Below are 24782 nucleotides of genomic sequence, written 5' to 3' on the forward strand. Positions count from 1 at the left end.
GGTCTTTTTCCATATCACCTTTCCCTAGCAGTACCCCAGTTAGTGTATATTGGTGACATCCGTTTCTCCTGCCCATGTGCATAACCTTACATTTATCAACATTGAACTTCATTTGCTATTTTTCTACCCAAGCCCCCAGCTTATCTACGTCCTTTTGTAGCCGTACATTGAAGCATCAGCAACTGCTATTCTGGCCTTATTCAACAGACTTTTGTTTATCAGTTGCAGAACTTGTTTCTCAGAATTTTGAAAAAAGTTTGCTAACTGCGCTGTGGGGAGGTCTGATTGGGTGGCCTTCAGTTAAATTGCTGACGATAACGTGTACTTCATTGACCTAAAATACAGATGATCTCAACATGTTCTCCTTGAGATGATGCTATTATTCATATTGCCTGTAATGAAGAGAAATCACTGTGTTAACATGAGAACGAACTGAGTTATGTTAAAACGAAGCACACAATTGTTTTGGGGAGAAATTCTCTGCCGGTTTGATATATCACACACCTACTTTGAAAAATTAAAGTTAAATCCATGATAGCAGCATTCAAAATGGACGTCATGATGGTGACATGGCCTATCAGATTTTCTCCTTCCCCCTGCACCTTGTATCCAAAATTGGATCATAGTCTGTCAAACCGTTTTCATTCCAGATGATTTCCACACTTTTGAGACACCTTGTACATTCATAAGCCATAACTTTAAAACCTAACCTTGAGTTGCTCCTCCTTGTGACACCAGAACAGCTTAGACCCATTGAGGTATAGACTTCATAAGACCTCTGAAGGTGTCTTGTGTTAGAGTATCTGCCACCAAGACATTTGCAATGGATCCTTTGAGTCCTGCACACTGGAAGGTTCTGCTTCCATAGATTGGACTTGGTTTTCCAGGACATCCTACAGATGCTTGATGGAATTGAAATCTAAAGAAATCGGAGGCCCGGTCATCACCTTGAGCTCTTCGTCATGTTCCTCATTCATTCATAACCAATTCTTGCAGTGTAATTGGTCTGCAACAGTGTTTAGGGTTAGGTGGTACTATATGTGTCCAAAATACCATCCACAAAAATGCTACAGTGTTTCCCCATCATTAAATGACTGTGATTGGTTTATCCAGCTCAGGCTTTCATTGGCTGACGTAACCCTCAATTAACCAATCGGAGCATTAGCTTGCTGTAAGCGGGGTATTCAAGCCCTGCTTCCAAGAATAACTGCTCTGTCGGCGTGAAGGACCCGAGCGCCGGCTGCTAGGTAAGTATTGTTTTGGGTTTTTTTTTTACATGTAGCCTAGCTAGGGCTTATTTTGGGGGGAGGGCTTATATTTCATGGTGTAGGACTCCAGCTTTTCAAGCACACTGCCTCCACCAGCTTGCCTTCTTCCCGTAGTGCTTTCTGGTGCCATGACACACATGCACTTGACCAATCACATGATGGACGGGTACGTAGTGTCTTCGGCCGCGGGCAGGGTCGGATTCCGCTGCGGGCTCCCACATGCGGAATCCGATATGCCCGTGGACATGAGAAAAGTGCGGGTAGCTGCGATGCTACATTTTTCCCAAGAAAAAGGCATCACTGATGCTACAAAATCCTGTTTACAGAGCAGTGATTTTGTAGCAGCGTTATCGCTGTATCCCGTGTGAAAGAGGCCTAACTAGCACGTCGACAAACAGGTGGCAAAAGAGAAGTGGTGGCAGCATTCAATGGTGAGCTTAGATAAAAGCCAATTTTTTTTGCTCCATATTGCAAAAAATTACAGGCAACGTTTCGACTAAAGATAGTCTTTCTCAGGTCCATATTCCCATGGGTGGCTTGGCATACACTTTACGACCTCTGCATTATCAAGCATAACTCGGAGTGCTGCGGGTTTCTCACTTTGGATACATCGGGACAAACAGGAGGCATCACACAATCATATCGCAAGACTTCACCCAATTTTTGAGGTTTCATGTGCCTGAAAAACCTTGCTTTCATTCTGGCTTTGATACCATTATAGCCTCCAATCATATCATATAGCCACTCCCATATGCCACAGATTGGAGCTAGGTGTTTGAAAATGTGATTGATGATTTACATATCTTTCCTAAACCTTCATCTTCCTTAATTTGCATAACTTTATGAATTTTCCTTCTTGGTGTTGCAACTTAAATTTTGAGGAGTTTATGTATGTGTATATATGTTTGTTATATATATATATATATATATATATATATATATATATATACAGTGTATATATATATATATATATATATATATATATATATATAATCACCGTAGTAACTATTCTAGAGCCATATTTTCCTTTAATAAAGCATTGCTTCCAAGAGCTGTTGCCCTTGTTCCCTCATGTTCAAACTTTTACTAGATCTGCTTCTCACTGACATTAATTATAGATGACCTTAGAGAATGCTATTTTAATGTTACCAAATATATTAAAACTTGCAGTTTAACTTTTAGTTTCTGGTGTTTGATCCAAAACCTAGTATAAGGCCAGTTTCAGACGAGTGTATTGTAACACGTGCATACTACAGATCTGTAATATTGACTTAGTACAGATGACCATGCAACCTTATGTCATGAGTATTTACTAGAGATGAGCGAGCGTACTCTGCCGAGCTTGATGCTCGTTCGAGTATTAGTGTACTCGATGGTGCTCATTACTCGAATGAGCATCACGCCGCGTTCGACCTCGCCCCAGTTTTGGGCTCCTCCCTGATGTGACGTGGCTGTTTTGGCCCCTCCCCGCCGCGACGCAGCGCGAGCGTCAATGGCAAATTTTTTGGCTGGCAGGCAGGCAGGGGGAGAGAAAGAGAGGGAGAGAGAGGGGGGAGGGGGAGAGAGAGAGAGAAAAAAAGAGAGAGAGAGCTCGGGACCTGGCGTCCTACATACAAAAATGCTCGAGTCTCCCATTGTAGCAATGGGGTTCGTTACTCGAGTAGAGCTATCCGAAAAGCTCGACTCGAATAACACGGACCCGAGCATTTGGGTGCTCACTCATCTGTAGTATTTACCCTTTGTCTGAAATGTATTTGTCTCCGTATTTACTGTCATTGGTTTTATTTTCTACAGTGTAAATATGGATCAGTATTTGCGCAATGGAAAATGATGCCAGTTAATGCTAATATGGGGGCAAAATGGACGAATGTAGCGCATGATGCATTTTTAAAACACGGCTGTGAGAAATACTTCCGTGTAAGAGGATACATAGATTTATATTTGTTCCTTCTACAGAGTAAATATATGCTTATATGAATGCAGCCTTGTATAGTATGTGACTTTAGCATCATGAAGGGAGTGGTGAGTAGTGATGAGCGAACTTTGGAAAAGTTGTGGTTCTTCCGGTTTGCCACGCTTTTGTGAAAAGTACAGATTGGTATGAATTTGTTCAAGCTGAACCAGAAGTTCACCAAAACCCCAAACACTGGTGTAGAACACTACCTAAGAACCATAAATGCCCTAGTTAACCCTTTCCAATCCATTTATTTTTTCTCATCCATTCTACCCAGCTCCAAATAAATCGGAGCTGGAGAGAATGGATGAGAAAAAATACATTTCCCTGCACCCTCCTGAACTGAGTTCAGGAGGGTGCAGGTGCTCACCGCACCATGGAGGGACCTGCTTACCTGTCCCGCGTCTTCCGCATTCTCCCTTCTGCCTCGGCGATCATGTGACCGCTGGGGTCAGGTGGCACCCAGCGGTCACATGATCGCCGGGCCAGGAGGAAGAAGGGAGAATGCGGAAGACGCCGGACAGGTAAGCAGGTCCCCCCACGTTGTAGGCTCCCGGCTCGGCGTTCATGTGACCGCTGGGGGTCAGGTAACACTGGCGGTCACATGATCGCCGGGCAGAATCTCCAGCATTACATAGCGCTAATTGAGCGCTATGTAATGTGTAAAGGAGAAGGCATAAAGGGTTAAAAACCCTTTCTGCCTTCTCCTCGAGGGTCCTTGTTGATGATCATTGCAGGAGTGTATCTGTACCCGATGTGTCTGACGATCGGGTGCAGATCCACTCCTGCACTGCAGTGTCGGGCCTGCCCCGACATCGGAGCTGTGGAGGGAAATTATGATGTCGGGGCAGGCCCGACATTGGACTGGAAAGGGTTAATACTCGGAGTGTTGTGCGGGGCTTTTATGGCTCTTACACAGTTTTATATCCCAGTGTTCAGGTCTAATGTTGAACCAGTAGAACCCGGTTTCTAATCAAATTTTGCTAAAAGCTTGGTTTGGCTGCATGTTGAACCGAACTTTTAGTAATGTATGACCTGAAACAGGGTTCTACTGGTTTAGTTCGTAATTGTTACGATCGTGTGGGCACTCTAAGCACGGGGCCCACACGATCGTACCCAAAGAGGAATGGAATGGAAGCACACACACAGGTTGCAAAGGGGTTTCTCGCAAACTGACTGTGTGCTACCGGGTGGTTGATCTGGCCCTACCTAAGCGGGAACATTGCCCCAATAAGGGCAGCCCAGCGGTCTTCGGATCTGGGCCCTAGCTGATCCTAGGAGCCACACACCAGAACAGGATGCATTCACTGCCACATGACAGGGACTGAACAACAGGACACACAGAGCCAGAATACACATCATACAGCAGCCACAATGCAAACACTAATAGCAGATGATAAGCTGAATATCAATGCGAGGTGTTAGTTTGTATATTGGCCAATGAACTTAAGCTGCAAGCCCCGGCAAGGCCCCTTGTATCTTGGACTCCCTACACTAGCAAGACACATCTACTAGAGGGCCCTAGGGACCAACCCAGCGCAGACATAGCAAACAAACTCAGCAGACCAAACTGACACAAAATAAACGTACAAACGGACATGAACCGCAAGGCACAGATCACACAGCAAGCTGCAATAGAACACAGATAGCAGGTCACACAGCAAACTTCAACAGCCAAGGATTCATGACTGCTCACCCTGAACACCAGACAGAGACTGACCAGGAGCTGGGTTTATATGTGAGCACAGACCCAGGAGATTGGCTAGCAGGAAGTACCACACCCAGCCAGCTCAATCAATTAACCCTCTGAGGGCTGTGCTGCTAAGAAGTTTAGAACTACAGATCCCAGCAGCACACGTAACAGTAATGGTGAGATTTTCAACTGCAAATTACATTTTAAATGTTTTAGGTGAATTGCATACACACACCTGGTAGAATTACACCTGTAGCCTGTGAAGACCAAGGAAACAATGAAGAGCCTAAAAGTAAGTACTTTTTATCTACTGACTGTCATAATACATTGAAATTTTTGAACATTGATGCATTGTTTTAACCCCCTAAAGACCTGCACGTCTTCAAGAGTCCATACACAGCGGGTATCGGTTGTCTTCGACAATTGACACCGGCCCACAACAACCTTGATCAGTGCTCATGCTGATCGCTGCTGTCTACCCTTTAAATGCCGGTGCAAATTCTGATGACATTATGATGTGCCATTTGGTTATTATGTCATTCCATTACCTTCTAAAGGTCTTCTGGGCTGCCATGTGTGTCTATCTATTATGACCAGACTTTGGTCTGTCATAGTAGAATGCTGGAAGAAATACTACAATAGTACATGCGGTCAAATGATTGCAAGGTCAAATCCCCTGTGGGTACCAGAAAAAGTGAAAATATAAGCAGGTAATAAAATTTTTCATTGTTATAAGAAAATAAAGGATAATAAAAGTTTTTAAAAAACCCCTTTTCGCCATATTCATAATACAACCCCCACCCCCCCAAAACATAATTGGATATCTCTGCATCTATAAAAGTTTTGTCTATTAAAATAAGAGATTATTTGTCCCCCAAGGCGAACATCAGTAGAAAAATAATAAACTATGACAGAATTTAGCTATTTTGGTCTCCAAGAAAAACTTTTATAAAAAGTACTCAAAAAGTTATATGTACTCCAAAATGGTACCTGTAGAAACTGCAGGTCGTCCTGCAAAAATGAGCTCCTACATAACCCTATCCATGGAAAGTTATGGTGACAGAAAGTTGTTTTTTTAAAAGACATTTAATTTTTTAAAATGGTACCCCCCAAAAAAGCTAAATAAATTTGGTATCGTCTTACTCGCACTGTTACAAATACAGATATCATGTCATTTTTGCCACAGTATATAGCTATAAAAATAATAATCTTCCCCCCCAAAGAGGATTTTTTTTCCATTTCATTCCAGTTAGAAATTTTAAAAGTTTTTCAGTACATTATATGGTATATTAAATAGTACAGCTGAAAAATATAACTCGTCCCGCAAAATACGAGCCTTCAGAGTTACGATTCTTTTGACAGTTTTGAGGAGACACCGAAAATTAAATAAAAAACCACATCCTGAGGGCTTATAATATATGCTGCCCCTCTGACGCATTGGCTGCTGCGGCAGCTGCATAGATTCCTATGGGAGCCTATGCTAGCTGCCAGAGAAGGGATTAGGGAGGGAGTTTAGCAGTGTGACTGCTAAACTCCCTCCCTCTTCTCTTCTCCTCTCTGCCCATTGCCATTGTTTGCAATGGGACGGGGGCAGAGCTTTGCTCTGCCCATTCTGCCCCCTCCGATTGCTGGCTGCAGACAAGAGGGCATCCTCTACGGTTACAGGAAAGAAGGTTTCATCACCAACACAGAAGGGGGTTCTTTACTGTAAGAGCAGTGAGACTGTGGAACTCTTTGCCTGAGGACGTGCTGATGGCAAAATCCATGGATGAGTTTAAAAGGAAACTAGATGTCATTTTAAAGCACTACAACATTATTGGATATAGACATTAAATAGCCAGAAGGGTTGTTGATCTCAAATGTTGATCCAGGGATTATTCTGGCTGCCGTTATGGACTCGGGAAGAATTTTTTCCCCCCAAAATGAGGGTAAATTGGTTTCTGCCTCACTGGGGTTTTTTGCCTTTTTCTGGATCAACAAGGGGGGTGTAAATAGGCTAAACTGGGTGGACATTGTCTTTTCTCAGCCTAGCATACTATATATTGTTTGATCGTTTGCCCTTTTATCATGGCCCAGTTGTTGGGTAAACAAGCATTTGTAAAAACATTTGGGGATGATAATTAGCTTGTGGAAAAGAATCTTATTGCTGCTATTACACACTGCTGTTACTGCACTGAAAACCACAGGAGGAGCTACACTGATAACAGCCGGCACCCAGAGGTCTCAGTTCAGTAACTATGAGACGTCCAGCAGTGGGCTGTAATCTGCGTAGCTCCTTCTGTACTTTTCAACGCAGTAATGGCAATGTGTAATAGCAGCCTAAGGGTTTCTTAACAGAGGGGGTGGGGGTGGAGCGGAAGAAGAAGAAATGCTGCAAAATGTCTGCAGCGGAAATCCCATGGCAAATTCTGCAGCATTTCCACATCTAAAACAGGTGCGGGTTTTGACTCGAAATCAGCTGCATACCTGCAGCTGATTTCAGAAGACACAGTACTCACCTCCGAAGTCTTCGGCTGTCAGTGCTTCTCTCACCCAGTACCCAGTGGCCTGCACTGAGCGCATCGCCGCTGTTCAGGTGATGTGGAAGTGACCAGCTGCACTTACTAGAGGCTGCCGGATGAAGGAAGTACTGACATCCAAAGGCTTTGTAGGTGAGCTCCATATCTGCTGAAATCAGCTGCGGGTACAGCATTTGTATACACCCCATAGTCTTCTATGGGGACCTTTGGTGCGAAAAGTAGGGCTTACTGAGTTGTTTCCGCACAAAAATGGAAATGTGAGCGAACCCCTTGAATAAGTTGGCGCTATACAAATAAAGATTATTATTATTATAAATCAATGGGTTCTATTCTCTGCGTCTTGCACGTACAAATTTTGCACATGCAAAAACAAGCCCAAATACATTGAAGGGAAGGAGCCATTAGACTGCAGTTTCTACATACATAGATATAAAGAAGCTGCAGAAGACATATGGTGCAAATTTTTTAATTAAACCCTATTGCAAAAATGATTCTCAGCCCAAAATACATGCGTTCAAGTGAAAAAAAATTGTGCCCCAAAGGTGTCCATAGTCATTAAGAGTGAGAGCTTTGCAACATAATGGTAGCATGTATAATTAACATAAATATAAACTTGTTAGAGCGCTCTTTATGGCTGCTTTATGAAGTCATTAAACGCATTGCACTCCCTTTCAATGCTTTCCTCTTCCTCTCTCCTTAGAAGATTCTCCCGTAAATGACGTTCAACAAGTAAGTCAAGACCACAACACAAGAGATGATCTATATAATGCACAAGCGGAGCGAGTCTGTGAGAGCAACTGGGTGCCTCAGTACACATACCCTCCACCTGCAGAGCCACAGAGGGGAGATAATAATGAATGGGTTGTACAGCAACCAGCAGCGGTCACTGACTTATCCTCTGGCTACAGTATCTATGATGAGCCCCAGAAAACAGGTATTCATGTTCTAGTCTTCACGGTTTAAGTACATTTTTATCATAAATTCATGAGCTGTCCTCTTTGGGAATATTTCATGCATTTATTCTCAGTTTCATGTATTAGATGTAGTGATGACCAAACTTTGGAAAAGTTTGGTTTGGTCCAAATTAGTTTGAACTCAAGTGAAAGTTCACCAAAACCCTAAAACTTCTGTATAACTCCGTTTTAGAGCCATAAAAGTCTTGTACAATACTGAGTGCTATAGAGGGCTTTATGGCTCTTAGACAGTGTTATTTATATACCAGTATTCAGGACTAGCGTTGAGTGAAACGAACCAGTAGAACCCTGTTTCCGGGAGAATTTTGTTGAAAGCTTAGTTCAACTGAATGTTTTAGCAATGTTTGACACAAAACAGGTTTGGTTTTCTCAATAGTAAATTACATGTGAGGCTGTAGAAGAGAAATAATGTGTTATTTTTAAAAAACTTTTTTTGAGTACAGCCATATTGGTGGCACACACTTCTTCCCTGTATTGTCTGCATAGAGAGAGCCGTGTGGTATATGTGCTTTCTAGCAGATGCAATTAATAGACAATCGACAGAGAAATGTCAAAGTCGAACAGTACCTTAAAAGGAGTGGCATACCGCTCCACAACGTTGCACTGCATACTGTAATATACATATGCAATACAGACTCAGATATCGGAGCTCTGTCCTGTATAGTGTAATATACATATGCAGAACAGCCTCTGAAATCAGAGCTCTGTCCTGTATAGTGTACCATACATATGCAGAACAGCCTCTGACATCGGAGATCTGTCCTGTATAGTGTAACATACATATGCAGAACAGCCCCCGACATCGGAGCTCTGTCCTGTATAGTGTAATATACATATGCAGAACAGCCTCTGACATCGGAGCTCTGTCCTGTATAGTGTAACATACATATGCAGAACAGCCTCTGACATCGGAGCTCTGTCCTGTATAGTGTAATATACATATGCAGAACAGCCCCCGACATCGGAGCTCTGTCCTGTATAGTGTAACATACATATGCAGAACAGTCTCTGACATCAGAGCTCTGTCCTGTATAGTGTAACATACATATGCAGAACAGCCTCTGACATCGGAGCTCTGTCCTGTATAGTGTAACATACATATGCAGAACAGCCTCTGACATCGGAGCTCTGTCCTGTATAGTGTAATATACATATGCAGAACAGCCCCCGACATCGGAGCTCTGTCCTGTATAGTGTAACATACATATGCAGAACAGTCTCTGACATCAGAGCTCTGTCCTGTATAGTGTAACATACATATGCAGAACAGCCTCTGACATCGGAGCTCTGTCCTGTATAGTGTAACATACATATGCAGAACAGTCTCTGACATCAGAGCTCTGTCCTATATAGTGTAATATACATATGCAGAACAGCCCCCTAACAGAGCTCTGTCCTGTATAGTGTAATATACATATGCAGAACAGCCCTCGACATCAGAGCTCTGTCCTGTATAGTGTAACATACATATGCAGAACAGCCTCTGACATCGGAGCTCTGTCCTATATAGTGTAACATACATATGCAGAACAGCCTCTGACATCGGAGCTCTGTCCTATATAGTGTAACATACATATGCAGAACAGCCCCCGACATCAGAGCTCTGTCCTATATAGTGTAACATACATATGCAGAACAGCCTCTGACATCGGAGCTCTATCCTGTATAGTGTAACATACATATGCATAACAGCCCCCGACATCACAGCTCTTTCCTATATAGTGTAATATATATATACAGAACAGCCCTCGACATCAGAGCTCTGTCCTGTATAGTGTAATATGCATATGCAGAACAGCGTCCAACATCAGAGCTCTGTCCTGTATACTGTAACATACATATGCAGAACACCCCCTGACATCAGAGCTCTGTCCTGCATAGTGTTAGAAACATGTGTCGAAGCTTGTCTGGCATCGGAGCTATGCAGGGAAAACTGAATGTCAGACGAAGTCCGAGACTCACATCAGACAGAACTCAGACATCTCATCCGTTCGCTGTCCCATGTGCTGAACACCGCACATTGACGTGTACAATTCTTGTCCGAAAACTGAAGAATAAGATATGCCGTGATAATTATTTTTATTTTTCCCCCCTAGAAGATTTCAGTTTGTTTTTCAGTAGAATCGTACGAAGGTGGAAATAAATCTGAAATGATTTTATCTTTGTTGAATTTTTTAACACAACATAAACATGGCATTTGAACAGGGGTGCGTAGAGTTTTACAATCCACTGTAACTTAAAAATGAATGAGCAGAATTCTTCAATTCTTCACAGGAAAAGACACACATTTATGTTACACGCAAGGTATTATGCAAAATGTTATTTACTTCATAAATATGTAGTCGAGTTCTTCCTGATGTGCAAATCAAGTGTATCCCGGTGCCGGAGAGCCGTGCTGTTTACATGCTATTGCCTGCTACTGTCATAAAGAAGTGTTTTATCTTGTCAGTGCTCTTCCATAGAGCCGCACCGAAGAGCTGTTTGCAGCTTTGTTGAATAGGACTAGACAGATGCAATGGTATTGATATGCACTTCTTATCTCTGAACTCATTTCCGTCAGTCACTTTCATTGCGCCAGATAACAATAGGTGGCTGCCACTAATAAGCCAATAACTTGACCCATTAAATGAATAGAGAAGGAAATACCAGCAGGTGAAAATGTAGTGCTTCCTAAATGGTAGGAGTTAAACATCACTCCTGTAGAGACAGAATGAACCCGCATGTAGAACGATACACAGGAATGTCACTTATGACATATATAAAGACACTTCGCTACCTTCCTAAAAGACATTCTTAACAGTGGTTGTCCTTCCCCACCCAGACATGCATTTAGCTACTCTCCGTATAAGATATATCATTGAAATATACATAGGGGTCAGGATACTGCCATAAAAAGACAGGCAGACACATTTTCTTCATATACTGTGCTATACGTCAATAGTTATTGAAATGTTGTGTTTATCCTTCTTATATGACTGCAGACAATGGAGCAGGAAATATTTGTAAGAGAAGAAAGCAATAATTGTGCACAGCGTTGGCCTTGAGTTAGATGGCACCCTGTGCAGAATTCTTTTTGTGCCCCCCCCATAGTAAGAAAAAAACCTATATAATCAGTTTGCATTCTACTTGTGCAGAAAACAACAAGATAGCAGCATACCCACACCCGAAAGGTTCAGTGAATAAATGATATACCAGAAACAAGCTTGGTACATAAATACGGCCCCAGAACCAAATTCATAACATGAATTCAGAATGAACAATCCTTAGTACATACTGTAGATACGATACCAGAGCCAAGTTCATAACATAAATACAGCCCCATAACTAAGCTGGGTACATAAATACAACACATACCAACCTCAGTGCATGGATACAATACCAGAACAAATCTCATAATATAAACACAGTAGCAGGACTTAGACCGCATTTAAACTGATAGACGATCGCTTAAAAATTGCTCAAACGGCAGTTTAAGTGACAGTTTTGAGCGATCATCTTTGCATAATCTATAGTAGCTAAGTAGCTACTAAAGAGCTATGCAAGTGGAGCGGGACACTGCCGCTATTGCTCAGCGAACAATACAGCTGTTTTGCATAAGCAAACAGCTGCATTGTTCTCCGCGCTTACAGTTCGCATCCCGCTGTGAACTACTAGCGGGAAACGAGCAGAAAGAATCTTATCAGAACCGCCGACTGTGATAATAGAAAACTAGGAACAAATCGTGCACGAAAACTACGCGATGTCTGTGCATTTAGACGCAATGGTTATTGCTCAAAAGATGGCTTTGAGCGAATTTTGAGCGAGAATCGTTGTGTGTGTAAATGGGTCTTAAGCAATTGTGCTGCAGGGGTGTTATGGGTTGACTGCTGCGCATTGGAAGAGTAGAAGGTAAGAGCTAGAACCAGGAAAAAGGGGATTCATGATGCTCCAAAAGACTGCTGTATGGAGGAAGGAGATCATTTGGCTGGGTGGAATGAGGGGCGATCACCCTCTGCCTACATCCGCCTGGTGTTCCCGCCTACAAGCCGTACGTAGATAAGGCCAGCCATGATTACACAGCCCTGATTATTGTACTGCATGTACAGTATGGCCCCTTGAGATTGTGTGTAGTTCTTCCCATAACCGTAACTTTCACACACAAGTACTTAGAAATGCAAAGGACAACTGCTTCAGGCAAATGGCATTATAGAGCCCTTTGCATTAGGCATTTGAAACATGCCCTAAATAGGATATCACTCCTCCATTGTTATTCACAAGGAAATTGAGTAATTGATAAAAATCAGAGGCAAAAAAATATTAAAAAATCTCATTCAATGTATTTTCCTCAATATTTGGTGTATAGATGTGCTGAAGAGGCTTTCCCAGACTTGAATGGACTATCCCTAGAATAAGCTACCGGTGAAAGTCTGGCTTACGGCACCTCCACCATTCTGTTGGTGAAGGGACTATGGAAAAGCACTGTTGCCTCTTCACTGTTCAACAGGCAAATCTTCATACACCTTGTAGTTGCTGTATCTGGTAATGTGGAGTATCAGAGCTCTATCCCTTTCAAATGAATGGGATCAAGCTGAGCAATGTAGTGCCTGGTGAATATAATTAATCAAAAGTGAACATCAATCAGCTCATTGGTGGAGGAGCCAGGAATTAAATTCTGAAATTGTTGGACTATCCTATGCATAGTCCTTCAATACTGAAGTCCTAGAAAACCTTTTTCAGAAAACAAAAAAGTTGCACACATCATGGAAACTCATTGGTATTTTCCATTGCATTCAAAGTTTTTAGTGGGCATGTAATATTGAGACTGTTTCTACCTCAGTTTAGGCTTAGAAAGCATAGACAACTATGGGAGTAGAATATACTGTACAAGACTGATAGATGAGGAGAAAGGAGAAGAGAACTACAACGGGGTTGACTTTGGTTGCATTGTTCTGCCTCTTGTTACAAGAGCATGAGCAGCACTGGGGCACAAACTGCTGCTATAAGTAGTAAGATACTGTTAGACTAGGAGATCGGGAATATCAAAGAGGTGGTCTAGTTTAAAAGAAAACACTTTTTCACATACCTTAATAAGGAATTCAGAGATAACGAAGCGGGGTTTGGACATCCTATGCTCAGGGTCCTCATCAGTATGCAAGCCCTTTCTATGATAACTCTGATCTGTGCACCGAGGGCACAGCATGAATCAGTCATATTCCATAAGTGACTACCCTACTTTAATAGATAAGATGTATATATGTTACACACTTGAACTTAAAGAGGCAATATCATCTCTTAGGAGCCCCATGAACTAAAATAATGGGCTCATAGGAGATGTGGCCATAAGTCCAGAGAGGCCTCTCCCTCAAGGTATAGGCACCAAACCTTTATCCCAATGACTATCTCTCAGTGAATGGAGGTGGAGCGCAGCAGAGATCTCTTCCTGCTGCCGCCTCCATTCACTTTCAAAGGGCAGTCATTCATAGATGAATGACTGCCTGTTTACATGGACCGATAGTCGCCTCATTTTTAGGTGAGCTAAAAACCAAGCAACTCTCAGAAGTAGGCGATTTCTCACTCAGTGCTCTGTTGATCGCCGTGATTACATAGGCCAAAATCACTGTTTCCAACGATTTGGGCGATAATCTCCCGATGTAAAGGTAGCTTTGCACTTGCCTTCCTCTTTATTTCCCCACAGTCTTCCCGCAAAGCCACCACTCCATGCATCCCACAAACTACTTATATGCATTAATGTATAATGAGACAACTAATTCTTCCTTCTGCAGAACACTCTGACTTTGGCTTATTTCTGCAGTCATTAGAAGGCTTTTAAAAGGTCTGATATTGACTTGCAAAAATGCTGCCTTCCAGTAGGCGGTGCTGTGGAGGCATTGTTCCATCTTTCATTTGCATATTTCCCAGAGGAGCATGGATAGCCTTATAAGTCTCCTCCCACCTTTTAGGTGCTCTCTCTAAGGAGAAACAGTACCCTTCCTTACCCATGTCTATAAGCCTCTCACTAGCCAAGGCAGAAACCTTCTGCACCCTGATGATGGGCAATTACCTTGAGATAGTCTGTGCATGATTATCGTTTCCTTCTGGAAAAGGTTCTGGCTTTGCCTCAGAATTTCCAGTCATTGTTACAAGGCCTGTTAAAAGGTCTGACATTGACTTGCAGGAATGCTGCCTTCCAATAGATGGTGCTGTAGAGTCCCATATTCTCATTCTTGTGAAACGCATGTCAACTGTGGTGGGTTCCTAGTGTCTTTGGGTTTCGTTTTTACTTTATTTACACATTATGTCTATTCTTTTGTCTGTGGTCTTATGCCAATGGCTCCTATTTCATTGGGTATTTTTGTCTTCCTCTGGATCAACATTGGGGGGGGGGGGAGGCAGAACTGGACGGACATATGTCTTTATTCAGCCTTACATGGCAAGGTACTTATTGTATTTGTATTGTTGGCCATGAACATCTCACCTTGTGTTATTCTACTGCTATATATTTGTATACAGATGATTAGAGATGAGCGAGTATACTCGCTAAAGGCAATTGCTCGAGCGAGCATTGCCTTCAGCGAGTATCTCCCCGCTCGAGACGAAAGGTTCGGGTGCCGGCGCGGGGGAGTGGTGAGTAGCGGCAGTCAGCAGGAAGGAGCAGGGGGGAGAGAGGGAGAGAGAGACCTCCCCTCCGTTCCGCCCCGCTCTCCCCCGCAGCTCCCTGCCCGCCGCCGGCACCCGAACCTTTTGTCTCGAGCGGGCAGGTACTCGCTAAAGGCAATGCTCGCTCGAGCAGTTGCCTTTAGCGAGTATACTCGCTCATCTCTACAGATGATACATCTTTTTTTACCAAGTTCCAATTGACTTTTCTTTCCATTCTGTTTGGACTCTTTTTACTGTTTTTTTGTTCCTGCAAAGGCAAAAACTGCTAAAAATGCAAGTCATATAATGGCCAGAAATAGTGCTAAGTTCTCTGTATGCACACGGCTGTGCTTATTCTGAAAAGTCAGAAAGTTTCGATACACTTTCATCTATGTGTACAGGGGATTTGGAGCTCAGCAGAGCACTGTCAAAATGTTGGACCTAAAAATATCAGAACTAGTATTCTAATCTCCATCAGGGCACTGACTGATGGGCTGATAAAACTTCTAAGATTATACCCACCGAAGAATTTGTTGGCACTACCACTGAGAACCTCGGGCACTTGACATGTTGTATCGGTTTCTTTTCATGAAAATTGAATAATTATGTAAAAAAAAAATAAAACAAACGATTAGAATTGGAGATTACCTTTATTGTCATTCCTCGCCGGTGCATTTATTTATTTTGCATCCTAACTGGTTTCTTTTTTTTTTCCCGCCATAAAGAAAGCTTAGAGGAGATCTCCGATTCCCCTTCTCCGAGCAGCAGTTTGAGTAACAATGCTCTAATGATGAAGGTAAGCCAATTAACTGAAGTTCATTTCATCTTTACATTCTCTTGGAGTTGGAAAAGACCTTGTATGTCTGGTGTGTATTTCATGATTAAGAACTGAATTAATCAACTTGGATGGACTTAAAGCAATGTTCACAGGAACTTTAATGAAGAAAGGGGCTGGTGGGAGATGCCTTTGGGTATGTACCAGTAATGGGATACAGGTTCGCAACACTGGCTCGTAAATAACAATGTTGCCAGGAATATTCTGTGAAATATATTCTTAGTCGAATGCAAGCGTCTTGTGTATTATGGGAAACAAATCCAATAGTGAACTGCAATTTAGTTCTAGACAAAGTAGCAACATCAGTGCCGATCCATACCGCTTCCGAAACACTGGGGCACATTTATACAAGTTCCTAGCATATATATGTTATAGCAACTAATTACTTCAGAAGGGTTGTTGATCCCGATGGCCAGATTGGAGTCGGAAAGGAAATTTTCCCTTACTTGAGGAAATTGGCTTCTACCTCATTGAGTTTTTTTTTAAACCTTACTCTCAATCATCATTGCCCCCCAAGGGCTGAACTGGATGGACATGTGTCTTTTTTTGGACCAACATACTATGTTACTAGTAGAGGACACTTGCCATGTTTTGTATATTTTTGACAAGTTTTTTGCGGGGTCCAATGTGTAATTTGTGCATCAGATGTATAAAGCACATGCATTATTTTATAGACCAGCAACCTGGTGAACTGCTTACAATCAGATGTGTCCTGCCATAGACTGTAGAAGGGTTTTATACGAAAGCCTCCCCGGTGACCACTTCATTGGATCAGCAGGTCCAGCTCCATAATCCTCAGCAAACTGCCGATTTTACCGGATAAAAGTGCCCTTGGTCCCTCATGCGACCTGCAGGGGCCACTTCACGAGAATTGCAGGGGTGCTTTCACATGTACAGAATATTTCCGTGAGATGCACCTAAAGATGCAGAAACTTCTGCAGCAAAATTCACATGTATACATGCGGGTTATGGAGCAGCAATCCGCAACAGCAGACTAAGTAGCATCTTTAGGTACTTCTTGCAAAAATATTCCGTATGTGTGAAAGCACCCTAATATTACATATAATGCATGGACAAACCAGGTCCATCACATCAAGAGCAGCTACAGAGGTGGTATTTGCTTCAATGACCATGCTGGTCTATGCTATAGTAGTGCAGCTGCTATTCAAAGGAAAAGACAATGGCAGTACTACACAAATAGCTTAGAGATCACAGCGTACCTATGCTATTAACATGGCATGGTGGTAGTCAAGGTAAGTGATGCTACATAAATATGTATAAATACATTAGGGGACAATACAAGGATCTCTCCCATGATCTGTTTATACCCAGGTAACAAGAGGGCATCCACTACGTCTAGAAGAAAGCAGGTTTCATTAACAACATAGAAGGGGGTTCTTTACTGTAAGAGCAGTGAGCCTGTGGAACTCTCTGCCTGAGGACGTGGTGATGACCAAATCGATACAGGAGTTTAAGAGGGGACTAGATGCCTTTCTAGAGCGCTACAACTTTACAGGATATAGACATTAAATAACCAGAAGGGTTGTTGATCCTGGTATCTTTCGACTGCAGCTAGGTAGGAACTTTTCAAATGTTGATCCAGGGATTAGTATGACTTCCAGAGCCGGGAAGGAATTTTTTCTGCCAAAATGGGGTAAATTGGCTTCTGCCTCATTGGATTTTTTTTTGCCTTCCTCTGGATCAACCATGGGGGGGTCGAAACAGGCTGCGCTGGATGGACATTTGTCTTTTTTCAGCCTAGCGTACTATGTCACATCAGTACGTGTTGGTGACGCTCATTAAGTGGGGGGTGTAAGCATGGAGACCAACCTCTTTCACATCATAGGGCCAAATACAGTATAGAGAAAAGGAATGTTGAGGTGAGCAAACCCGTTAAAGGGAAGGTACCAGAGTGGACTTATATCCAAAAATATGCAGGAACTCTGTAACCAGTGATCAGAGCCGAAGGGCTTACTCACTCATCACAGTTTTGTGATGTTTTATGGTGCAGTTTTTCTAAAATTGTTGGAAAATCATTGCAGCTTAGCAGAAACTGCGGCAACATCTGTGATAAAACAGAACATTCGAATATACGCTTTATGGTGGTGGGTGGTATGAGCAGCGCCTGTACGTCATCTGAGTCTACCGTCAGCCATCGGTTGATTAGACTTAAATGGATCTATTTATTTTCCTGTTGTCTAAAGTTTTGATGACATCCATTCGCATCTCAGCTCACCTCTTGAATGTACCGTACATTTTTATGCTGGAAATCATCAAGCTGAAAAGCAGAAACAATAGTTGAAGGCCAAAGCAAGATGGAGGTCACCTGTGGGTGCATATCTGTAATCTACTATTAATACAAAGGAAGCGCGCGATGTTGGCATAAGAGGGAGCAAAAAGTTCACTTTGTATAACCTTCCGAGAAAATAGGTGGCAGCACTAATGCGTGTGATTGTTATACTGTGTGAAATAGGTAGCCGTGACCTGGATGGTTTGTTTGAAAGGGAACAAAAGAGATATTCAGTACTTTAAAAACTGACAGCAAATGCAAGTAAAGTACTCTGAATGGAACAGCGCTGACTCAAATTCAACTGTTTAGCGGCCCTGAAGGAGCGTATTAACAGTGCGGCAACACTTCATAACTATACTCCTTCATCGGGAGGTAGAGTGGCGCTCAGCGGTGCAGTCGGAGGTCCTTGACCATGTGAAGGGGTTGTGTTTATTGATATTTTGCAGTTATATTTTTAATGGTAGTATTTAATATAGCATATAATGTATTGAAAAACAAGTAACATAGTATGTTAGGCTGAATGAAGACAATGTCCATCTAGTTCAGCCTACTTCCACCCCGCATTGTTGATCCAGAGGAAGGCAAAAACCCCAAGTGGCAGAAGCCAATTAGCTCATTTGGGGGGAAATTCGTTCCTGATTCCATTATGGCAATCAGAATAATCCCTGGATCAACCTTTGATAGCTCCTACCTGACTGTAAGACCCGGAACTACAAACCCGCTGGTCAACTAATGCCTATATCCTGTAATATCCTTCCACTCGAGAAAGACGTCTGGTTCCCTCTTTAACTCCTCTATGGATTTTGCCATCACCATGTCCTCAGGCAGAGAGTTCCACAGTCTCACTGCTCTTACAGTAAAGAACCCTTTTCTGTGTTGGTGATGAAACCTGCTTTCTTCTAGACGTAGCGGATGCCCTCTTATTACCATCACAGTCCTGGGTATAAACAGATCATGGGAGAGATCCTTGTATTGTGCCCTAATGTATTTATACATAGTTATTTGATCCCCCCCTAGCTGTCTTTTTCCAGGGTAAATAATCCTGTCCTTTCATTCCATGTATTAATTTAGTTGCCCTTCTTTGAACCCCCTCAAGCACTGTAACATCTTTCCTGAGCACCGGTGTCCAGAACTGTACACAGTATTCCATGTGGGGCCTGACAAGTGCCTTATATAGCGGCAGAATAATGTTCTCATCCTTCGCCCCTAGTGGGGTGCAATGGAAAAAATGCAATTGTGGCATGTTTAGGGGGAGGGAGATAGTTTTTAGGGCATTCATGATACAGTAAAAATCACATCTGAACGTTGTTCTGTGGGTCACTGCAATTATAATGATACCAAATTTATATAAAAAAAAATAACAGGAAGCGGCCATATACTTACTGATATACTGATACAAGAGGGCAGGTGAAAACATGCTTTCCCACAACATGCAGACAGCCAGACCGCTAAATGGAGGAGCAATTAGCGCAGATGCAAGGTACTGATGAACAATCACTCATACACCTTCCTTATATTGAGGGGGCGGCTGCTTAGTACTATTTATGCAAAAAGAAGCAGATACAGGGTGTCAAGTGCGCAGATCGCTCTTCCATTTAGCGTTGTGGTTGTTCTGCATGTTGAGGGATGGGATGTTTTTACCTGTCCTCTTGTATTGGTATATTAGTAAGTATATGGTGATTAGTAAGCTTTCTGTGATTTTTTTTTTCCGTCTGTTTGTTTTGCGCTTTTCTGTGATTTTAATGAGGTTAGTGTGGGACTTAAAAGTAAATGAAGACCTGTGATGTTGGGTTGTGAGCTCACGTATTTTGGCCAAAATATTAACCAATACCTCGTACCTACCCTAATAATAAGCCCTACCCTGATTTTTGGGGAATAGAAGGGAAATATAAGCACTACCCCGAAAAAAAGCCCTAGTTACACTACGTGAAAAAAAAGCAATACTTACCTAGCAGGCGTCGTCTGGGTCCCTCCTGCAGTACCCCGGCGTTCCGGCAGGCTTCCATGCAGTTGTCAGCACCGACAGAACATCATTTGCTGGTAACGGGATTTGAAAACCCCCGCCTCCAGCAAGAGATTGCTCTGATTGGCCCTTGAGCACCGCAAATTAAAGCCATCGCTTGATGAACCAATCACAGCCATTCAATGGTGGCCTTCACTAGGCTCACCCATTGGCACTCCAAGATTGCATTGTGGGTTGAGCTAATGGGGCACAGTGTAAGATTACCCACCCCCATCTGACTGTTTAGACAGATGCTCAGCTTTGACTGTTATCTCCCAAACTCACTCCATTCACACTTTAGGACCATACAATCTAAATTTACATATTGCAGTCATGAAGGTGGTTAAATAGACGCTGCATTTTGAACAGACATGCTCTTGTGTTAAAAATCACTCAAATTTCTCACCACTAGGGGTCTCCCTTACTTGTAATTTGCTGACCACTACCTGTTGTCATGTAAAATCTCTCTCTAGTAACAGAGACATTAAGACAAATTACAGGAAGTGGGGAGGTCTTTGATTGCTGCTGTCACATGTTGTCTTTAGAAGTCTATGAAGAGGTGATGGGTGAAGAGTATTATACAGGGACGCTGCTGTATCTAACAGTAAGTGTTTATTGTCTTACATCTACTGAAATCACATCTGCACTGCTCAGTACTGGTGTATAATTTCCTCCATAATGCTGATACTTATGGGGGTGTGCTACAGGGACATAAAGAAGATATTCTGCTCTCCTTTGTGTTCTGTGTATGTAGCCTTAATAGTCTATACCCACTACCTTAAGTAAATTAGAAATGGAGCCGGAAGAGGGAAAAGCTGAGAAAAATACATAATACAAGTCATATAATGGATGCAAATAGTGTTATTCCTCATGTACACACACATAGCAGCGCATTCTGAAATGTCACCGGTAAGTGTGGTTACACTTTAAGACATCTGTACGGTCTGCTTACTAATAAAGGATCTACTGAATGGTGTTTTCTTCCATGTTTTATTGACTGTGATTACCGGGTTAAATGTTTGTACGTTGTTAATATTCTTTTATGGTAGGTTTTACACAAGGGGCTGTTGAGGTCAGGTAACATTAAAGAAATGCTGTGAATGTCAATATCTCAAATAAAACATTTTAAGAAAATTTGTTTCCGCTGATTATCATGTAGAACATGGAGAAATGGTCACAACAAGGGATTATGTCGATTAGATCACTCGTCGCTCTTCTCTACAAGTGAGATGTATAAGAGGGGTCATTTTAAAATGCTGAATTCTTTCTCATTTGCCCGTAATGGATAAAACTGTAAGAAATATGGAGTAAAAGTCTAATCGTTACAACTGGCAGCTTTTTAAAATGCATAACCCTAATATATACAGTATCAACCTCGTCCTGAGCATTACCCTGTTGGATGTCATTGCAGCATTGAAAGTTTATCCACTTTTGGACAATCCATTTTTATTAGACTGGTGTGATAAGCTGATCATAAGATGTCTGCTGCCAGGACCACCAGTGATCAGCGGCAACCAGTGGAAGAATTTAACAACTTTCCCATTGTGGTTCAAGGATTGATGCAATATCAATCAGCTGCCATTCAGGACACTAGGAAATATCCTCACCTCTTGTCTCCCCCGACCCTCACAACTGCCAGACCTTTGATGACCATATGGCCTTAGGAAGTGTTTTGTTTGGATGGTAATAAAGTAAAGGCACTGACAAGGGGATGTTAATTAACCCTCTTGCTGGTGAGGTGTGATATCTCGGATGGTTCCCAGAGACATCCTGGGTTCAAAATTTTTATTAAGGGAAAATCTGGTAATAAGGGCTATTAGACTGTCGGGTCCTAGCCTGATATGAATTAGATTTTTGGAATTGGACGGGCCAGCTAAATGAAACGCATCTACACATGTTGCAGTACGGGCCCCAGAACACCCCAAATGACATATCCGCATACCTGGTTATAATTTACATGTCATGCTTGATATCGCTGAATAGATAAAATCATGACCAGAAATATGCCGGGCATATATTCCAATTGGAGGATCTCCTGCAGAAATATGGCCAAAATAGGGAATTATGGTTTTTCAGAGGTTGTCCGCATCTACCCACCCATCTCTAAATGACCTCGGAGGGGGCAGCAGGAGAAGTGTGTTCTGGGGAATCCTTTATAACTCGAGGCTCAACGAACCGCTATCGTCAGACTCCAGAGATACGCTACGACGTAAGGCTTTCCTGTTCGCTTCAGGGACTCCTCACAAATCACAACCTTGGCAAATATACCAAATCTGGTACCTTTCTTTATTTCCCCTTGTTTTATTTTAAATTACTGTTTGCTATGTATGCCTGTAAACCTTATCTAGTTTTTTTGGGAATAAATCTGCAATTTATTAATCAAGCCTTGTCCGTTTTAAAACGAACCATTACTTTGAAAATTGTGTTCAGAATTCAGTCCAGGTCCCAGCTTACCGGTGACATACAAGCTGGTGGTGGCAGAAGTAGTGTGGGGGTTTTGTAGAGTGCTGGATACATTAGACCAACCAGAGGGTGATTTGAGCTTACGCTCTGCATGCGTGCAGGAGCTTGGGAAAGCTGTGTACAAATCCACCTCTATTCTAATGACTCTGCGCTTGCAACCCTGCTAGACTGATCAATCGAGGCTCTGCCGTGACAATTGGTAGTGGCAAGTGCACTCGGATTAGTCGATCCGTGACAAAGCACTAACAGTGGCGGAATCAGTTGGGGTAGCCCCTCTGTCTTCCTGACACCCATCATAAGGAAAGAAAAAAATATCTTTGTAGTGGAGGATACCAGAATATATCCCATTTTTATGGAAATGAAGGCACTTCTCTATGTTTTTCCTGTCCAGGCAAAAACAGGGCGTAAGGGGTGAAGCTTCTCTTGGCTATCCATGTTTGGAGTATGTGGATGTAGAATTTGGGGGTTTGGAGGTCAGTGGCTTGCAGTGTTTCTGTGGTGAAGATTGGACAGTTGATACTGCAGTCATCTGTTCTTTGGGTACTAACTCGTATATTTAAACTTTGTAATCTTATGTGCATGTATATGTATCTATCTGCTGTGTGTGTGTGTATATATGTCTCTCTATATAATTTTTTTTAATTATTTTTTTTTTTGCAGCCATGGCCCCATTGACTCTACTGCAGCATTTCTTATCTCGTTGCTCTCCCCATCCATTCCCCTGTACTGAGTCCTGTTAGATTTGGCTCCCGGCAATTTGAATCTGTCTGTATGGCTAATGCTCCTTTTACACTGAACAAGAACTGCACGATTCTCATTTGCACACGTGATCGAGCTGCTGATGTCATCACCAGCTTTCCGCGCTCGTGCAGCCTGTCTAGATAAGCAGATTCATTCTTAAGAATTGTTAACTTCTCATTCATTCCAATGCGAAATGCGGAATGAGCGCTCGTTAAACGGAACGAGCCAATGATGATTTTTAGTCCTACAGAAACTGAACCACGAATGAGAAGTGGATGATTATCGTTCAGTCATTGGCTCATGTTTAGACTTAACGATTATCATTCACTCTCATTCGTTTGGACAATTTTTTGAATGATAATCAATCGTTCTACTTTAACTGTCAATCACATTGGACATCATATATGGACAGTGAGAAGTGGAGACCGCACACTTCACAGATTCAAAGCGCCCGGAGCCGCATCTAATGAGATTCATTATGGGGCTATGGTGGGGAGCAGAGAGAAAAGAAAAGCTGCGATAGAGTCAGTAAAGCTGCAGCTAGTCTCACTGACCCTAGCACATGGCAGGTCCTTTCTAATGCATATTCTATTCCATTACACATATAACATGACTATGATACATCACCTGTAGCATAGTTGTCACAGCGCAGTCCGTGTCGGAAGATTCTGTAGCAAATTAACCCTTTCCAATCCACTGTCTGACCTCTGAAGACATTATGATTTAAAGGGGTTGTCCCGCGGCAGCAAGTGGGTCTATACACTTCTGTATGGCCATAATAATGCACTTTGTAATGTACATTGTGCATTAATTATGAGCCATACAGAAGTTATAAAAAGTTTTTTACTTACCTGCTCCGTTGCTGGCGTCCTCGTTCCCATGGAGCCGACTAATTTTCGCCCTCCGATGGCCAAATTAGCCGCGCTTGCGCAGTCCGGGTCTTCTGCAGTCTTCTATGGGGCCGCTCGTGTAGAATGCCGGCTCCGTGTAGCTCCGCCCCGTCACGTGCCGATTCCAGCCAATCAGGAGGCTGGAATCGGCAATGGACCGCACAGAAGCCCTGCGGTCCACGGAGACAGAGGATCCCGGCGGCCATCTTCAGCAGGTAAGTATGAAGACGCCGGACCGCCGGGATTCAGGTAAGCGCTGTGCGGGTTGTTTTTTTAACCCCTGCATCGGGGTTGTCTCGCGCCGAACGGAGGGGGGGTTTAAAAAAAAAAAAAACCCGTTTCGGCGCAGGACAACCCCTTTAAGGCTGTACAGCTCTGATGTTGGAAGACGCCCGTCGGGGTTCTCTTACTGTATATTGCCAGGGTCTCTGCTGTTGGAGTCTACCCAACGTGACACCTCATCCAGTACTGGCTTTAGCCAGCAGATAGCGCCGTTGTATAACGGCAGAAAAAGAGTAAGCCCCCTAGGAAAACCGGG

At 42.7% G+C, this 24782-nt stretch overlaps 1 protein-coding gene across 4 annotated transcripts in view; it reads left to right on the forward strand.

Moving 5' to 3' along the window:
- The window catches only part of SEC16B (SEC16 homolog B, endoplasmic reticulum export factor), a 186985-nt gene that overhangs the window by 116667 nt on the left and 45536 nt on the right, over window positions 1–24782 (forward strand). For all 4 annotated transcript variants that reach the window (XM_066597480.1, XM_066597483.1, XM_066597481.1 and 1 more), the window contains 3 exons: window positions 5132–5207; window positions 8135–8368; window positions 15749–15819. In XM_066597480.1, the coding sequence (XP_066453577.1) occupies window positions 5132–5207; window positions 8135–8368; window positions 15749–15819 (381 nt within the window). The remainder of the gene's footprint in view (window positions 1–5131; window positions 5208–8134; window positions 8369–15748; window positions 15820–24782) is intronic.

This window comes from Eleutherodactylus coqui, chromosome 3 (assembly GCF_035609145.1).
Source record: "Eleutherodactylus coqui strain aEleCoq1 chromosome 3, aEleCoq1.hap1, whole genome shotgun sequence".
NCBI lineage: Eukaryota > Metazoa > Chordata > Amphibia > Anura > Eleutherodactylidae > Eleutherodactylus > Eleutherodactylus coqui.